The 17,448-nt window shown below is 38.3% G+C and overlaps 1 protein-coding gene across 1 annotated transcript; it reads right to left on the bottom strand.

The window, feature by feature from the left end:
• Positions 1-331: 331 nt before the first annotated feature.
• On the bottom strand, positions 332-16,879 carry stk24a (serine/threonine kinase 24a (STE20 homolog, yeast)). The gene is made up of 11 exons (XM_005921438.2): positions 16,354-16,879; positions 11,384-11,614; positions 8,284-8,340; positions 8,054-8,162; positions 7,374-7,531; positions 6,687-6,872; positions 6,412-6,554; positions 6,104-6,308; positions 5,955-6,023; positions 4,830-4,966; positions 332-3,825 (listed from the first exon to the last, which is right to left on the bottom strand). Exons 1-11 carry the CDS (start codon positions 16,393-16,395, stop codon positions 3,792-3,794), a joined length of 1,371 nt encoding a protein of 456 aa, XP_005921500.1. The 5' UTR covers positions 16,396-16,879; the 3' UTR covers positions 332-3,791.
• Between the last annotated feature and the right edge of the window lie 569 nt (positions 16,880-17,448).

Raw genomic sequence — 17,448 nt, forward strand, 5'->3', positions numbered from 1 at the left:
GGCCCATGGTGAGATCTAAGACCTGCAGGACACCAGCCCTCGAGGCCTGGAGTTGGACACCCCTGACATAAGCCAACCTAATTGGTTAATTTCTGTCAGATCTTAAAATTGCTGGGAAAATAAAGTGACAACCTTTCATCAAGTACACATCAAGAGATAAACCAAATCCAAATGACTTAAATTCCTCACATGCAACACATTCTGTTCTCCGCTTAATAAATCACTGAGCTATGAATTTCATATGGATTTTTACCCAGAGCTAATAGGTGTGATAATACATGATAAGAGAAGATTAATTAGACAAAAACCACAAAGCACCAGTTGCACAACATGAAGTTTAAGGAATGTTTTATTCAGAAATGTGTTTGACTGGTTTCTCTATATCCCTATACAGTCCGAAGATGAATCATCGTCTCCGTTCTGATAATGTTGCCAAGAAAATTTCAGTATCATTTCTTATGTTTAAAATTCAAACTGAAAACAAAAACAAACAAACATACTTGCTTTGATCTACGTGCAGCATTCAATTGTGCGAAATGCATACTGCATCAACTGAAAACCTTTATGCAGTAGCCATACATTTCATCTCTTGATTTTGAATATGTGGACTTTGAAATGTGTGGGTTATTATACAAAACTTAAAAAGGAAATTTGATCACATAACCACAAGCAGCAAGAAGGGTGATATTTCCAAGAGGCACTACAGTCTGAGTCAGGAAAATGTAAAAAGCAAACCTATTCAACTTTCCACTTAATTTGTATTTATTTATTAAACATTTGACTAATTCCAAGAAATCCAACAGCACTGTCCTGAATGAGCAACAACACATACTGGACTGGAAACTTGTCAGCACAGAAACAAAAATAAAAATCATTCAAACTGAAATGTACATTTTAAATGATTGCTATCCAGTGTTAACTGAAATTCGAACACATCACAGAATCCAGCTTTACTCCTTCTATTACATAATACTGCTCTTTGGGGTTATAAAAATAGTTTAAGCATATATGCCTACTTGTGCTGAGAGATGACTCCTGCCGATCACACTGCTTTATTGCCAAACAACACACAAAAGAAGAAGAAAACTCCATAACACTGAGTAACATCTTAAAAAAGCAACAGCGCAACACAAAAAGAGAAGAGCCACACTAGATCACGTTAAAGGTGCAGATTGGGGCATAAATGGCACATTTGTTTGAATGAAGAGCAGACTCATTACGTGCAGTCGCTCGGTTAACCAGCTTCTACTTATTCATCTGATCAGCATTTCAACTGCCCTCATTTTAGTCCATTTCCCACCAGAAGTACAACAGGAAGCAGAAAGGAACTATGAAATGGTTTGTTTAAAAGAACAAGGTTGACATACAGGAAATACTTTGTGTTCCTGTTAACTTAAGCACTCAGTGACCACTTTATTAGGAACCCATCTGCAGTATAAATCAGTCGAATACAAATGCCGTCTCTTTATGATGCTCACAATTGTGATGTAAAATCTAAGATCGGCAGATTACCTTTAATAGGAGGCTTATGTTATAGAAGTACAATGGAAACTGTGTGTCGTGCAATAAAGGTACATTCCTCCAATTACATTTTCACTTTTTCGGTGAAATTAAAAAGGTAATGAATCCTGGAGTGAATTTTATTCTCTTCTTCTCTAATAACATTTGTAAACAGATGCGGTCTAACTGATGAAAACTGACGAGTTGCAAAAATATTGTCAAATTAACATTGCAGTGCAGTATTACAAAAGTAGATTTTAAGGTCAGACTGCACTGTATACCTAATAAAAAGGACACATTAACTGATTTTATTCTTCTCCTTTCTCCACTACAAATAAAATAAGTATTTCCCAGAATGTCAACCTATTCCTTTAACTTCTCGTGTGTATTGTATACATTATATCGGCAAAAAATGATTCTTAAACCCCAAAGATTATATATTAAAAAAAGGTTTAAGACAACCTACATACAGGGTAATTTTGCTCATGTGCACCTTCTTTTATGAAAAAAAGAAATGATTTTGATCTTTTTGTCATTCATCAATAAAACATCACTGAATTTAGAAACAGAGGACAAGTCACAACAAAAGCAACAGATCCAACACTTTAAAGCTGATACTATTCATCCCATTCATCACAAATACTATAAGGCTGATCTGACTCTGTTTAGGGCTCAACATTCCTTCAGTCCTGTAGGAGTATGCTACAACGCATACTACTCAGGCCAACCATTAGGCTTTATACTACCATGCACATTCCTTTTAAGCTAGAGTCAAACGTAGCAGCAGTGCCACTGGTCTCTGAACACTGCTTGGCTTTATGTTAATATATACATCTGAGAGCAGTGTCATCTATGCTGTAAGGAGTCTAGAAAACTAGCACACTTATCACAAAGTTAAAAATCAAAATGATACAGCCAGGCAATTATTACACTGCATGACCAACTCCAAAGTCCAAGCTGTGAGACTTGTGGCGGACTTCTGTTCGTCCCGGATGGTAGAGTGAATACCTGCAAAATACCGTAAGTCTCATGCTACTGTTTTATGGCTACTTTTTTTTATAGTCAAAGGCATTTATACTTGAAGTGCAATTAAAGCTGTAGGTACACTGAGGAGGATAGTACCGCTGCAGCTCCTAGGAAGACTAAGAGAGTCTGCTGATTTAAACTCAGACGATGGCACTGCCCTGTTAATGGAATGAATGGACGAAACCTCAGTTTATCAATCAAATGCTGAAAAAACAAACAAACAAACACAGAAACAAACAAAAAACAACAAAAAAAGCGGGATGAGGCAGAGTCCAACAAACCAACACAACTCGAAGCTTTATGGAATTGGGGCTGGAAACGGAGCATCCAGTGTTTAAAACTGCTGGGGCTTCAATAAACCAGCCATTTCTCTCTTTTTCAGACATTCTCCAACATTATTACAGCCACACTAAAGAGTGTGAAATCAAAGAGAATCAAGAAATATACACAAACAAATCAATAGTAAACCATGATAGAGGGCAGCCACTTTCATTCACTGGATGAGTACTTAAAAAGTTTCCAACTAGACAGAGAGAAATCAAAGACAGATATACAAAAGAATAAAGTACAAAGGCAAGGCAATCTCACTTGTGGCCTCTTAAGTCTCTCAAAAATATTCACCTCACAGCCATTATCTACACTTTGCATTTGGCCATTTGTCCACAGTGGTTCCAAATGCACCATTAACCTCTCAAGAAACTGTAGAAATCAGCCTATTTACAAGTCTGTACAACCACCCTGCAGAGCTCTTTCCATCTCCCAGTAGACCCAATCCACTAAAAGCGGGATACCTGAGTTTTCAATAGAATGCTTCAAACCCACTCGTCACGCTTCACTGCACATTTCACAGGATCTTTCACACAGCCACATGCACACAATTAATTAAGCAAGTTATTTTCTCCATAAGGATGCCGACTGTAAACCTATGTGGGAAAAAGCCACAAACACACCAAAATCAAAACTTAAAGTCCTTCCAGAAAGACAGCTAATGTGCTCTTAAAATAAAATAATTGAGAAGGAGGTATCGAGAAGGGGAATCTTACAGCAGGTGGCAGCTAACTGAGTGGCCACTGACTGTCTTAAATAGGAACCTCTGATGCTGTGCTAGCATATAAACAGACATTAAGTAGGCCAGGATTTGCTTCAGGCAAATAAGTGATGGAGACCTTCCTGGGAGACTTCATTCTGGCTGTGGAGGTCAGAGGAAAAGATCTGACTGCTGCCACCAGGGTGGAAAAGTGGAGCACAACTGGACTTGGCTCATCTCAGTGAGTGGGGGCTGCATGTGGCACAGAAAACCTGAAAAGAAATAAATAAAGGTCAATATTTACCAGCCTCGGGTTAAGTTGAGACAAAACATTACACAAAAACAAACTGCAGATGGATTAAACACATATACTTGCTATTATTCCTGCATAACAAGATTGAGAGGCTTGGGTTTCCTCTCTGAAAAGTCACCATTTAAGACTCCTCAGCTCTGATTTTCTGGGCTTCAGTAATACATCCTCACACTTAACATGTGCTTGTACCATGCTCACTGAAGCATGGAAAGTCTGATGCTACATGAAAAATAGAATTGAGGTTATTGGAATTTCTTGCCCCTTCCTGAGCCTGGTTCTGTTAGAGGTCTCTTCATGTTAAAAAGGACTTCCCACTTTCGCTAAAGTGCTTGCGTTAGGCAGGGGTCATCTAATTGATGGGGTTTTCTCTGTATTATTCTACCTCAGTAGACTGGTTTTTTGTACGTTTCTGGCTGTAAGTCAATCATACTCCAGTCAGTCTCAGACATATCACAGTTAAATGAAATCTTGTTTAAGCTTAAATCTTAAATCTAGACAGTGACCATTGTAAACACTTTACCAATCTGTTAAAGTGCAGACATCCTCATAGAGGAACTAGCATAGCTATAGACCCTCAGTAGTATTTAGAAATGAGTGAAATCCTTTTAAAGTGCTGTCAACATTGTTTACTGTACATCAATATGATCAGATGACTCCATGATCCCAACAGAAACTGCTGTTTCATGGAAAACTTTGTACAAAATAGTGCTTTTGATGCATCAGTGCAAGTGACTATACCAATAAGTGTATTCAAAAAAGTGCATATTTTCCAGCCAAATTGAATTAAAGCTTTTCCCTTTGTCATTGGAAACCAGTTGGTTTACAATTAAGCTGCCCCCTTAGGCTTACATCCTGCCACACAGTCTGCTTTAATATGAAATCCATTCAGGAAGTAATTATGCAAATTCACAACCTACTAAATGGAGGAAAAAGTTAAAAGTTACTGGTGTGAACTTCACTTGCCTCTGAAGTCTCTGCACTAGTTCAGCCACCAGGGAGTCACAGATTCCTGGGTATTTTTCTTCTGCCTGAACAATGGCCTTTCGCAGCTCCTCTGCAGCTTCTGGCTTGCCATTACTTGTCTCGCCTTTCTGTTTCAACTGTGAAAGTGACAGCTTTTAGATGACATAATGTGAACTGCCTAATTCTAAAGAAAACTGCAGCCTCTAACATAAAATGGAACATAAACTTAAAGGTACACTGTGTAGGATCAGTTGCCGTTTGTAAACTCTGCTGACTCTAAAAAAAACTGACAGAGAGAACAGCGGTGGTTCAGCAAGCTAGAATGAATGCAAAGGGAGCAGCACAGGCAGGAAATTTACTGCTTTACTACTTAAAATGTTACATTCAAGGGGGAAATGGTTAGTTAGTTGTTGTTTTTTTAACTCACTGTTGTTCTGGTTAGAGGTAAAAATAAACACAGCAATATGTGTACATAATCCTGCAGGAGGGTGTTACGTTACAGGATTTAATGAGGCTGAAATGACAGAACATGCCTCACATTGTCTGGTGTCACCTTTCTGCTGTGTGTGTGGCCATAATCACACAGGCCTAGAGACCAGTTGGCAACCACCTGGGAACCTCTGTTTGGCTTACTTTCAAGGCTATTTTATAGCCAGGACAATCTGCTAGTGACCAAAGCAACCACAAGAAGGTTTTAGGTACACACCATAAACTTCTTTTCACACTAGTGCATGTGTGCTACCTCCAGCAACTACTCTCCACCTGGGTGGGAAATGCATATCTTTCTTTAATGACTTGTGATGCCAGATGGTCACCAGGCCTGTGTGACTGGGCACTTAAGTTTCTCTCACCTGCTTCTTCCTCTGCTCTGTAAGTGTCTGTTCAACTAAGATTAATTTGCACTGTTCACAGTATTTACAGTATATAGTCCTTCCTATGACATCCTGAACGCTGCTATAGGCTGAGGACTCCACACTGAGGCCCTTCAACATAAACATATACTTCCATTGTTAGTAAAATCCTGCTGGGTACACCTTAAGTTGGTGTGACCAGTTGAGTACCAATTACTTATCTATTCATCAATGATGAATATTTTAATATGGGACAAGAAAGCGATGCTTGTACCTCTGAAAAAACTGGAGAAAAGATTGTTGATAAGCTTTGTGACAAAGGCCTCTTTGGATTCTCCTCCACCTGGAAAAAACAAAATACTTTAATTTGAAAAACCAAATAGGAACCTTGAATAAGGCCTTTTGAAAGAGCCCATTCCTTACCCGATTCCTTTCCAACTCAGCAGGCCGTGCTGCTCCATTCTGGACCTTTTTCAAGTCCTTTTTCAGGTCCTTTTTAGGGTCATTTGTCAGGTCATTTTTCAGGTCATTTTTCAAATCGTTTTCCAGATCCTTTTCCTTGATGGTGTTGAAAATCCATTTATCATTACTAGCATCATCACCTCCAGATGCCTGGCCATCTTGTTCCCTACAATCAAGCAGGATTTTAGGAACATCAGTGGACTACAGTTGATAGACTTTACACCTGCACCCCAACACTGAACTGAAAAAGGTTGGTTTAGATAACTTACTCATCAGATTCGGAGCCAGATTCATCCCGAGACTGTTCTGACTTCCATCTCTTGTATCTGTCAATCAGCTCCGTCAGGTAGGTTGTCTTTTTGGCATGCCTTACAATATACCTATGTTTTAACAACTCTTTGGCAGTTGGCCTCTATAGAGAAAACATTAAAAAAAAAAAATTTGAGCAATTAATAGAGTGGATTTCCTCTTCTTCTTTTCATTTTCAAGCTTAAAAATACAACTTAAACTCAAAAAATGAACTTTTTTTTTTCTTAACACTTACAAAGCTAGCCTCCTTATTTAAACAGGCTTCAACAAATTCTTTAAGTGGTTTACTGTAGTTTCCTTCCAGTGTTGGCGGATTGTTCTTTGGGATGAGGAATAAAACTTTCATCGGATGAAGCTCAGAGTGGGGAGGCTCTCCTTTAGCCAGTTCTATTGCTGTTATCCCTAATGACCAGATGTCTGCCTAAAAAAAGGAAAACATTTGCAACCAAATGCCTGGTTTTTAAAATAGCAGAACACAAACATTTTGACAGCAAGCTCCATGACATGACACTCACATTGACTGACTTAAGTAACAAGGGTGTATTTGAGGAAACTGTGCAAAAACAAGACTGTGACATAGCAGCTGAGTAGACAAGCCACACTGACTCATGTTGTGGTCATAAAAAAACCCCAAAATAATATGGGTCATTTTTAGTCAAGAATACTCATCTTAAGCAATGCTGACAAAAAAAACAAAACAAAGGTCAACAAAGCACTAACATGAAAAACAAATTGGGAACAATTTTATATGAAACAGTATACATTCATGACTAATTGTACAAATTTGTTTTAAAGCAAAATATTGATCTCGAATTTTTTTTTTTTTAAAAAGAACACAAAGTTATGACAAAGATTTTGCTGGGACAGCTGTTTTTAAGTTTAAATGTGACCGTGATAACACACAATATAAGATAATGCTAACCTTTGAATCATAGGCCGATTGCTTTATGACTTCAGGTGCCATCCAGAAGGGAGTTCCAACAAATGTGTTTCTTTTTATCTGTGTATCTGTCAACTGGCCCGCTACTCCAAAGTCTGCAAGCTTCACGTCACCCTGTTCTGACAGCAACACGTTGGCAGCTGAAACAGCAGTGAGAAAAATAAAAAGCTAGTGAGATGCATCACATAATGTCAAAGACCTATTGGTAGACCCATACCTTTTAGTTACCACAGGAACTAAAAAAAAAACACTCTAGAGAAAAAAAATTCTGACACTATTTTCAGCCACATTAAATTACACCTGTAGAAATGTTAAATGAAATGGCCTCCTCCATCACCCATCACTACTGTAAGACAAATATTATCTATGATGGTGTAGAAGTTGAATATTACAGGGCTGAACAGGATTTCAACTAAGTGTAAGACGTGGACAGATATTAGTGATATGGCTTGTGTGTAAATATAATTATGGCTCAACACTTAGACAAAAAAAAAAGACATAACAGATGCTGGAAGTTGTGAAATGCAAGCTTTTGTAAGTAATTTCCTAGCAAAGAATGACACAAAAAGATTAAAGTCTCACTTCAATATTAGCAAGATGATAAAGGGCTTGCTCTCTAAATATATTTTTTAAAACAAAGGCGATGTATGTACCAGACTGACCTTTGATATCTCTATGTATTTTCTTTTCAGAGTGCAGATACTCAAGACCTTTCAGGATTTCCCTTAGGATGGTGGCGATCTGTGTTTCATCGAGTAGACCCGGCTCCATCTAGGAGAATGGATAAACTCTTGACTCTGGCTGTTATTGTGACAACTGTCATAATGGCCTTACATACAAACAAACACTTTAAGTCTAGATTATCTTCAGATCGCAATTCATAACAACTTACCAAATCAAGGGCTGATCCTCCACCCAAATATTCCATAATAATCCATAACTTTGTACCCTGAAAAATAGACAATTCCATTGGACAGTGTTTAAAGTTATGGTAGAGACAGAAAACAGTACTCATTCAGGTTTCTAATAATGGGAATAGTTGTGGGTACTAGTTATGTCATGGGGTGTTTTGTGGTGGGGAAAAAAAATCATGTTAAATAAGTGAATGATAAATAACCATTTTAATAACTGTTCCACTGCTGTACACTATATGCCACATCTTCAGAGGTACAAATAGTGGAAGATCAATCAACTTTAGTTTTTTGATTGTTTGTTTGTTTTTTTATAAGTGAGAGACCTTTCAGCTCATTCTGATATTAGTACTCTCACCGTTTGTTTTGTTTTGGGGGGTTTTAAAAATAAATTTGGTGTGCCTTTGTGCTTCATATTGTTCAAGACTTCTAGGAAACAACATCACACAGAATTAAATGTAATAATTGGAACTGTGTTATTGAGATTCAAGAAAACCTAGCTTTGGTTTATTGAACCACTATATAGATAGACCAAGATAATTAAAATTACACCCTAATTATGACACAAACTTTCAAATTTTATGATTTGAAATTTTATGATACACAACTCACTGGCTGTTATTGTGACAACTCTCATAATGGCTGGATTTTGAACATGGAAAGAAACAAATACGTTTTCTATCTCATAACAACCTGTGACGGTACATCAGCTGTACAGTGAACAGTCAAATTATAACTACAGGACCCTGCGAATGTCATTTCATCTTGCTTACACTTACAAGTGCATGCAATCTGCATAATATTATACATCAGCAGATGTTTTCTCAGTTGGTGCTGCTGCCTCACAGATGGAAACCAACACCCACCAACGCAGCCACACACCAATATCTGGATTTTCTTTTATTTGCATTCAGAGGATGGTCATTTTTCTGACTTCCTCTCATTTCTTTTGATTTTACTTTGCCATACACAAACTTCAGTGTCAGAAGCTCATTGTTTTTTGTGGGGGTTTTTTAGCTTTACAACCACACCCATCATCAGATCAGTACTGTAAGGAGCACCTTGGTTTATTACCAGTTCTTGTGTTATTTCTAATACAGATGCAACAATCCAACTTTTTCCAGTTCTGATCCTATACAGAGACTCGATCTGGTATCAGACCAATCTGATACCAGTGTTAAATAAATAATCTGTATTTCTCTCAGTGAGAAAGAGTCAGGGAATTAGTCTTTATGTGGAGGGCAACACTGTCTTCCTAACTTTCTAAAGTAAAGGAAATAAACACCTTCAAGAGTATAAATTTTACAGGACTGGTATTTAGAAGCAAAATAATAAATGACATTGGACCAAAGTGACAAAATAAAAAAATGAAAATATATATTAACATAAATTCATGTTTTACCTACTTTATTTGCACTCAGTCATTAAAGTCACTAGTTTCCTTTCCTCTGACTAACTACTTCCTTTTACAGCTCCTCACATCACACATAAAGTAAAAGCTTATGCTGCACGATCCACTTCTAGGAATAAGCGCTTCACCTCCTGCGGTGCCAGACATTTGATTTTTGTTTCACGATATATGCGAGTGAGAGAGAAAAAGCATCGCTGTTAGTTTTTCAGTTCCGTCGATGCACCTGACTGCAGTTAAATTAAAAACATTTCTAAACTTAGAGATGAAGGCTGCCGGTGGAGCTAGACTGAAACACTTTAAACTGCTGTCAGCTTCTTCAAATCTTCTGCTAGCAAACAAACCACTGATGATGTGTAGCATGTGATATGCAATCCAGTTTTTCAAGCCAGGTTCGCACTAATATTCAATCCTAACATTGGATTAGTGCATTTCTTATTCCTAAGTGGTTTTATAAAAGTTCATGTAGTGGACACCAAAATTTAATAATATACTGAGGAGGTCTAATTAAGACTGGTTATAAAACGATTAGAGTACCATTTTTGATGCAAGTTGCAACAGCTGAGTGTCAGAACCACTTCTGCTTCTCCTGCCCACTATAATAAGCAGATGTTAAAATGCTGACCAGACAACAACAACTAACTTCAAGTTGATCTATAACAAGGCACACAAACACACATTATCCTCGTTTCTCCCTCCTAAACCTATGTGTGATTTATCCGACTCAAAAAGGCAGACGTCCCTAAAACAACAACAATAGGTGGGCAGATTTCTTAGTTTATATCCATCCATCCATCTTCATCCGCTTTATCCGGGTCGCGGGGGCAGCAGCCTAAGCAAAGAGGCCCAGACCTCCCTCTCCCCAGCCACCTCCTCCAGCTTAACCGGGGGAATACCAAGGCGTTAGTTTATATGGTACAGCATAAAGCACGAGCTGCTGTTCGTCAGCTGCTGACTTCCAGACCACTAGACTGATTAAAATGAGAAGCTATCTGTTCCCTGAGATGCATGTGGGATCAATGATGGATGAAAGCAGATGATATGGGGTTTTTTCACGCAAATAGCAGTACCAGTCTAGAAACTCCATGGACACAACATACACATCATATTTACATACTAGAAACACATTGGACTCAATTCTCTCCTTCAGCCAGTCACATAACTTGAGCTAATGGACCACTTCTCTCGTTTCTCATCTTAAGTACCACAGTAAATGCTCTGAGAGCCACTCTATCACATTTAGTGTGAAAATCTATTCTAGTTACAAAAAAGTGTCTCAGTGATGCTGTAAATACAGCTACTACAGTAGACCCACGCTTTTACTTTTTCCTTCTCTTTTTTTAATCTGCAAATAAAACACCAACACCAAAGCTGAAATTCAACAGTTTGACATTATAATCATGTCTCTTTTACATATGTACATATGGCTTATAAACTTTGCCGTAAACAGCCCACAGGGCATACACTACTGTAATCCCAGGCCAAGTCGAGTTATTCTATACTAATCTGCACCATTTCACAGACAATACTTCCTCCATTGTCTATTTGCATTATTTATTTACCCTAAATTGCCATCACTTGCTTACAAGAACACACTACAAACAAATCCATTATGTCAAGCTTCAGCTTTTACAAGTTCACGCAACGATATTCTTCCTGAGATTAAAGCTTACCTTGAGATAGGATCCAAAATACTTGGTGATGAAAGGACTGTCACACTGGCTGAGAACTGTGATTTCCTGCTGAATATCTTCTATTTCATCCTCCGCTTCCTCCAGATCAATAATTTTAATGGCCACAACTTTCTGAGTTCGATTGTCGATGCCTTTAAAGACTTCACCGAAAGAGCCTTTGCCTATCCTCTCCAACTTGGTGAAAAGCTCCTCTGGATCAGCTCTGAAATTCTGATTGACAGAGAAAAAAGACGTCGAGAGAGAAAAAAAGAGGACATTTAAAGTAACATCAAACCTTGTCAGAAAATGTAAAAGCTTAAGTTTAACAAATAAATATCCATCCATCATCTTCTTATTCAATACATGGTCGCGGATGGGCTGGAGCCTATCCCAGCTGTCGCTGGGTAAGAGGCAGGGTACAACCTGTCCAGGTTGTTAGTGTTAGCCAGGTTGCCAGGGCTAACACAGAGACAAACACTCAGATTCACAGCAGAAGACCAGACCAGGTGTCACTCTTGTCAGCTAAAACCAGGAAGATGAGGCTACAATTCTCACATGCTCACAAAAATTGGGCAAGAGAAAATTGGAAAAATGTTGCCTGGTCTGATGAGTCTTAACATCTGCTGTGATGTTCAGATTTTAGGGTCAGAATGTGGTGTAAAAACAACATGAAAGCATGGCTCCAGCCTGCCTTGTATCAGTGATTCAGGCTGGTGGTGGTTATATAATGTGGAGGCCATAGTCTTAGCATACTTCAGGGCCCTTAATACCAACTGAGCATTGTTTAAAAATCATAGCCTATCCATTAGTGTAACTAATAATGTCCATCCCTTTATGACCACAGTAGGGCTGCCACGATTAGTCGACTAGTCACGATTACGTCAACTATCAAAATCGGTGACAACTAATTTAATAGTCGACACGTCATTTGAAGCTTTGTAAGATCCCAAAAGACGCAGGAATAAGTAGTAGGATTTAAGAGTGTAATAACGGACTGAAACAGAAGATGGCAGCACTGCATGTACAAGGATGCCAGCTGCCGTTAAACCCCGAAGAAGAAGTGTCCCAGAATTCACAGCGCGGCCCATTGCAGCCCTGCTCAGTTTCCAACAATGGCGGCAGCTAGTTAGTTTTAATATTACTCTTATTATTCTTTCTGGGTCACAAAATAAACATTTAACATATTTTCAGGCGAGAATGTAGCTGTGTAAACCTCAAATATCTGCTCAGTTTATCAAGACACCACATATTTTCAAAAGCGCCCTGACGTTTTCGGAGACGTCCGTTACCCACTAGCTCGATAGCTAGCCGGGGTTCAAGGCTCACTAGAGCCCGTGAGAACACCGGACTCCCAGCAAATCGTTTTCAAACCCACCGCCGTCTTTCGCTACTCAGGTTAAACATGATATATAAGTCACTTAGATAACTTAAAAATGTTATTGTTTGGCTTTTTTCAGTGTTTTATTTGTTCCTGAGTAAATCGGTTTGGCTGAGATTAAAGTTATAGTTTTTACACAGCTAAATAAACGTCAAGCAGACATCTGATCATCAGAAGTGTGAGATGCTCGAGAATATACTCCGGTGTCCTGTTATAGTTTAGATAGCAAGGAGCAGACGGCTGAGTTTATTAAACTTCACTGAAACAATCCGCACATTTCATTAAAATTTAATAAACTATCATCTTTTCTTTATTTTTAGTTAGCACATACCTTAAACACTTAAAGCTCTAAGCTAATGATAGCTATATAAGAGCAGATGCTCTGCTGGTGCAATAAGTTGTACGTTTTATGTCCAATGGATGCATGATCTGATTAGTCGACTAATCGCAAAAATAATCGGTGACTAGTCGACTATCAAAATCATCGTTTGTGGCAGCCCTAGACCACAATGTAGCCATCTTCATATTGGTGCTTCCAGTAAGATAATTCACCATGGCACCAAGCTCAAATCATCTAAAACTGGTTTCTTGAACATAGCAATTCATTTACTCTACTGTGATGCTGTTATGTCAATATTGAGCAAAATCCCAGAGGAATGTCTCCAGCGCCTTTTTGAATCTATGCCTTGAAGTAATAAGGCACTTCTGAAAACAACAAGGGTCCAAACTAGTACTGGCAAGGTACACTTAATAAAGTGACTTGTGAGCACACTTTACAATGAAACAGATCTGCAATAAAGAGGTAGTCTGCTTGTTTAGCAGTACACTGTCAGAAGGTTCAGGGAATTGTTTCCACTTAAATAGTAGAAACAGAGACATCCTCTTCGTGTTTTCTTGTGTCAACTTAGAGGTTAAACACAGCCTCCTTAATCCAGCACAGATCCAATGTAGACATCATCAACACTGTTAAGCACGTATCACCTTGTTGACAAGTGATATGACAAGCTTTCCATGTTAGAAAAAAAATAATAAGAGTTGGGTTTAGGAAAGTCAATTCTGATCAATAACAACATGCTTCGTTTGGCTGTGATACCAATTTAGAAGATTGGTTTAGCTTTTAAAACCCTGTCCACATGAAAAAGGTTCCCTCCTCCCCCACTCCTTTGTAGCCGACAGTTGGTCAATAGTAGACTTTCCATCTAGTTACAAGTCCATCAAAAGTATACTTCTCAACTTTTAGGCAACACAGTTGGAGTGTAAGGTTAGATGAAGTCACCCATTTTTTTGTTTTAAAATCAGCTGTCACCACAACAAGCCTTTGAATTTCCTCTGACATTTCACAACTCTCTAATTACCATACTGTGATGACACACTATACATTGAATCCAGTCATCATCAAATCCTTTGTTACCAAAAATACAAACATTAGATTTACAAACTGGCCTTGACCTATGAATGCAGATTAACTTTATCAAGTCAATTGGGTAATCTCATTACACTTGATAAAAGTCACTCTATATTAAATATTTAAAACTTATCAAGTCAAATTTGTGGCTTTGAGCTACACTTACATCAAAAGACAGCATAACACAGACCTGACAAAAGCTTAATGACCCTTGCACCACAAAGGCTAAGCATAAATTGAAGGACTACACCCTGAATTATTGACTGAGCTAAATGGCTTATTTCCCCATGGAGAACCAGGAAGGCAATAATGGTCTTCAAGCCAGGCAGTTCAATTTCCCTTCATATATGGCAATCATTAACCCAAACAGCCTGAGCAGAGCTTGGAGTGACTTACTTTTCATAGCAAAGATGGCACAGAATATTGAAAAAAACAAACAAACAACAACCTCCCTCTAACGCTACAAAGCTAAACTATAATAAAATATTTATACATATTTTACAGCAGCTTTGATTTTTTTTGGGAAGATTTTAATGTTTAATTTACCACATAGCTTTGGCTTAAGTTGACACAATATATTGCTTGTGAGTTTCCTAGATACTAATTTCCTGTAAAAGTGCTAATGCAAAGTGGTCAAACCTTTTTAGAAGATGAGTTGAGAGCTGCAATCTGGCAAAGAGTGAGGCTGCTGAATTTGATAGAAATGGAACTTTACAAACAAATAAATCAAAGCAGTGCAGAACAAAGCAGAGTAGAAACAACAACCAAAATACTATCATAACACTGCTGTGATCAGTCATCCAGGTGAAAATCATAACGTTGAGGCTGACCTCTGAAAAAACAATGTGGAAAAACAACAAAGGCACTGTGACCACAGACGACACATGGGAATGTACTTGCCATATCCACAGTCAGCAGGTTTACTCCAACAACCAAAGCTGCCTGAACCTCGCTCTAAAACCTTGTGTTTAATGCTCTGCCAGCTGCTCTATACAACTGTGTAGTCTAGTGTCATCCACACACCACAGTGCCGCACCCTCAGGGGCGAAGACTCAATGTCAGCCACCCAACTGCATGCAAAGCTATGGGCACATATCTGATGTTACCTTTTAACCTGTGTTGTCTGCGGACATGTAAATGATTAACCAATAATTCATAGAGTTTCACTGTGTGCAATCAGTTACCTGCAGACAATCATGCATGCCAAGTTTCATTCTTACATGCACTGTAATGTGGCCTACTTTACTTAAGCAGGACGTGGCATGATAACCATAAAGTGGTCGGTGCATTTGATAGATAAAGTTATAAATTAACACAACTAATTTCCAAAAAAAGTTTAACATTAAATAGAAATAGTAATGAATTAATTAACTGATTTTCAGCACATAACGAATCCACAATTATTCTCCTCTGATATTACACTGAAGATTGTAAGATTCTTAAGTGCTGATGGGTGTAAACAAGTGATCTACTTTTTTTTTTTACAGCTATATTAATACATAATGCTGTATGGTTTTATATATTCAGTTATTGGGACAGGGCTAGACATTCTCTAGCTTCAGCTTCAGAAATACCAAGAGAATTAATTTCTCAGGTTTTCCTTATTTTAAACAGACCTATTACTATTATTATTGCTCTTTTCCAAATCCACTTTTCCCAGCTTGTTTTTATTCTGGGATTCTCTTGTTGGAGCTCTGCAGGATTTCCAGTTCACATTGATCGTTCTTTATGTTAAACTGTGCTTTGGTGTAGCCCCTCAGTTCATCCTTTCCCCCCTACATTTAAGCCCTTTGAAACTTTACTCATGTTTAATATGAGCATTCATTTTAACAGTATATATGATAAATAAATTACATTTTAAAACTCCAGAAATCAGTCCAAAATGCAATCTTTAACCTTGGATCTGATCTCGACTACAATCAACATTATATGAATTGACCGGCCAGATGAATTACAAAATCATTTTCGATAATGACACTTTTTTTTTCTTTCCAAAACTCATCTAGCTGGACTTTGGCAAATACGACAGGTGCATTTATTGCACATTCTCGGTAACTCGGATGCACATTACTTTCGGTTATTTGGCAAACTTGAGAAAAAAAAAAAGAAGTGAAAATGCCAAGTGACCAAGTTAGCTCGCAGCTGAATGTCAGATAATAAAACACAACACAAAAAATTTCAATTTACCTGAATCCCCGGCAGTCCGCTCTGAATTGGAGAGTGAGCCATGGCGTCAAGTCAGCAAAGATGACGCCTTTCCTCGTCTTTTCACCTCTATTTATCAGAGGTATAACGTTTCTTTCCTAACAACACCCTGCTGTAACTGACAGAGCTCCAAACTATGAAAGACGTGCTACCTTATTAAAAGACGTCTCCAAACCAAAATAAAGTCAGGTTCACTTGTCGGCTCCTACTTTGAACCGCCTGCCTGCTTTCTCCTGACTCGCCTTCCGCAGTTAACGTTAGCAGACGTTAGGTAGGCTAGCGACTTTAGCAGCTGGTTAACAAACAGTTAGCAAAATAACTGCGTTGCAGCGTCCTCTCCGCGCGTGTTTGACAGTTTCCGGGTGAAAGTAATACAGGTGTGGCATAAAATAATCGCGCAGAGCGAATACATGCAAACTGTTATAGAGTTTGGTCGCTTGTTGTTCTATTCTCTCATCACTTTTCTCTCTTGCCCGGCGCCATCTTGGTTAATATCATTTTCGTTTAGCGAAGGACCAATCAGCGCGAGGCACAGCAGATGTCGTCATTCGTAAACCAAAAAACGTCACAAGTTAGTACCTTTCACTTTTCTGCATGGACATTTTTCTGGGGAAAACAAAGATATATTTGTTGTGATTTTATTTTAGTCATGCCAAAACGGAAAAGCTCATTCTGTTCCCAAGAAACTACAGAAACCAAAACTGCTGTCCTACACTATTTATGAGCTTAAACAATAGCGCCTTTTCTTATTTCTTCTCCTTCTTTCAGCTGCTCCCTGTAGAGGTCGCCACAGCGGGTCAACTGCCTCCATCTCACCCTATTATCCTAGCATCCTCCTCTGGCCTCTCTTCGTCCCCAGCCTGCTCAACCTGAGCTGCCGCCCCCCGTCATATCCATACTGACAAAAGTGTCAATTCAGTCCAATTTTTTTAAATTGATATTTAATTATTTTTTAATTTGAGTGGGTGAAAATCTTTACAAATAAGTGTCAGTCGTTAAAATTGTCAAAGACATGTTTATAAAAGTCTGCTTTTTTTCCTTTTCTTTTTTAAATGACATCTATATTCTGTATATTTT

Source organism: Haplochromis burtoni, unplaced genomic scaffold, assembly GCF_018398535.1.
Source record: "Haplochromis burtoni strain Fernald_Lab_line unplaced genomic scaffold, NCSU_Asbu1 Contig_48, whole genome shotgun sequence".
Taxonomy (NCBI): domain Eukaryota; kingdom Metazoa; phylum Chordata; class Actinopteri; order Cichliformes; family Cichlidae; genus Haplochromis; species Haplochromis burtoni.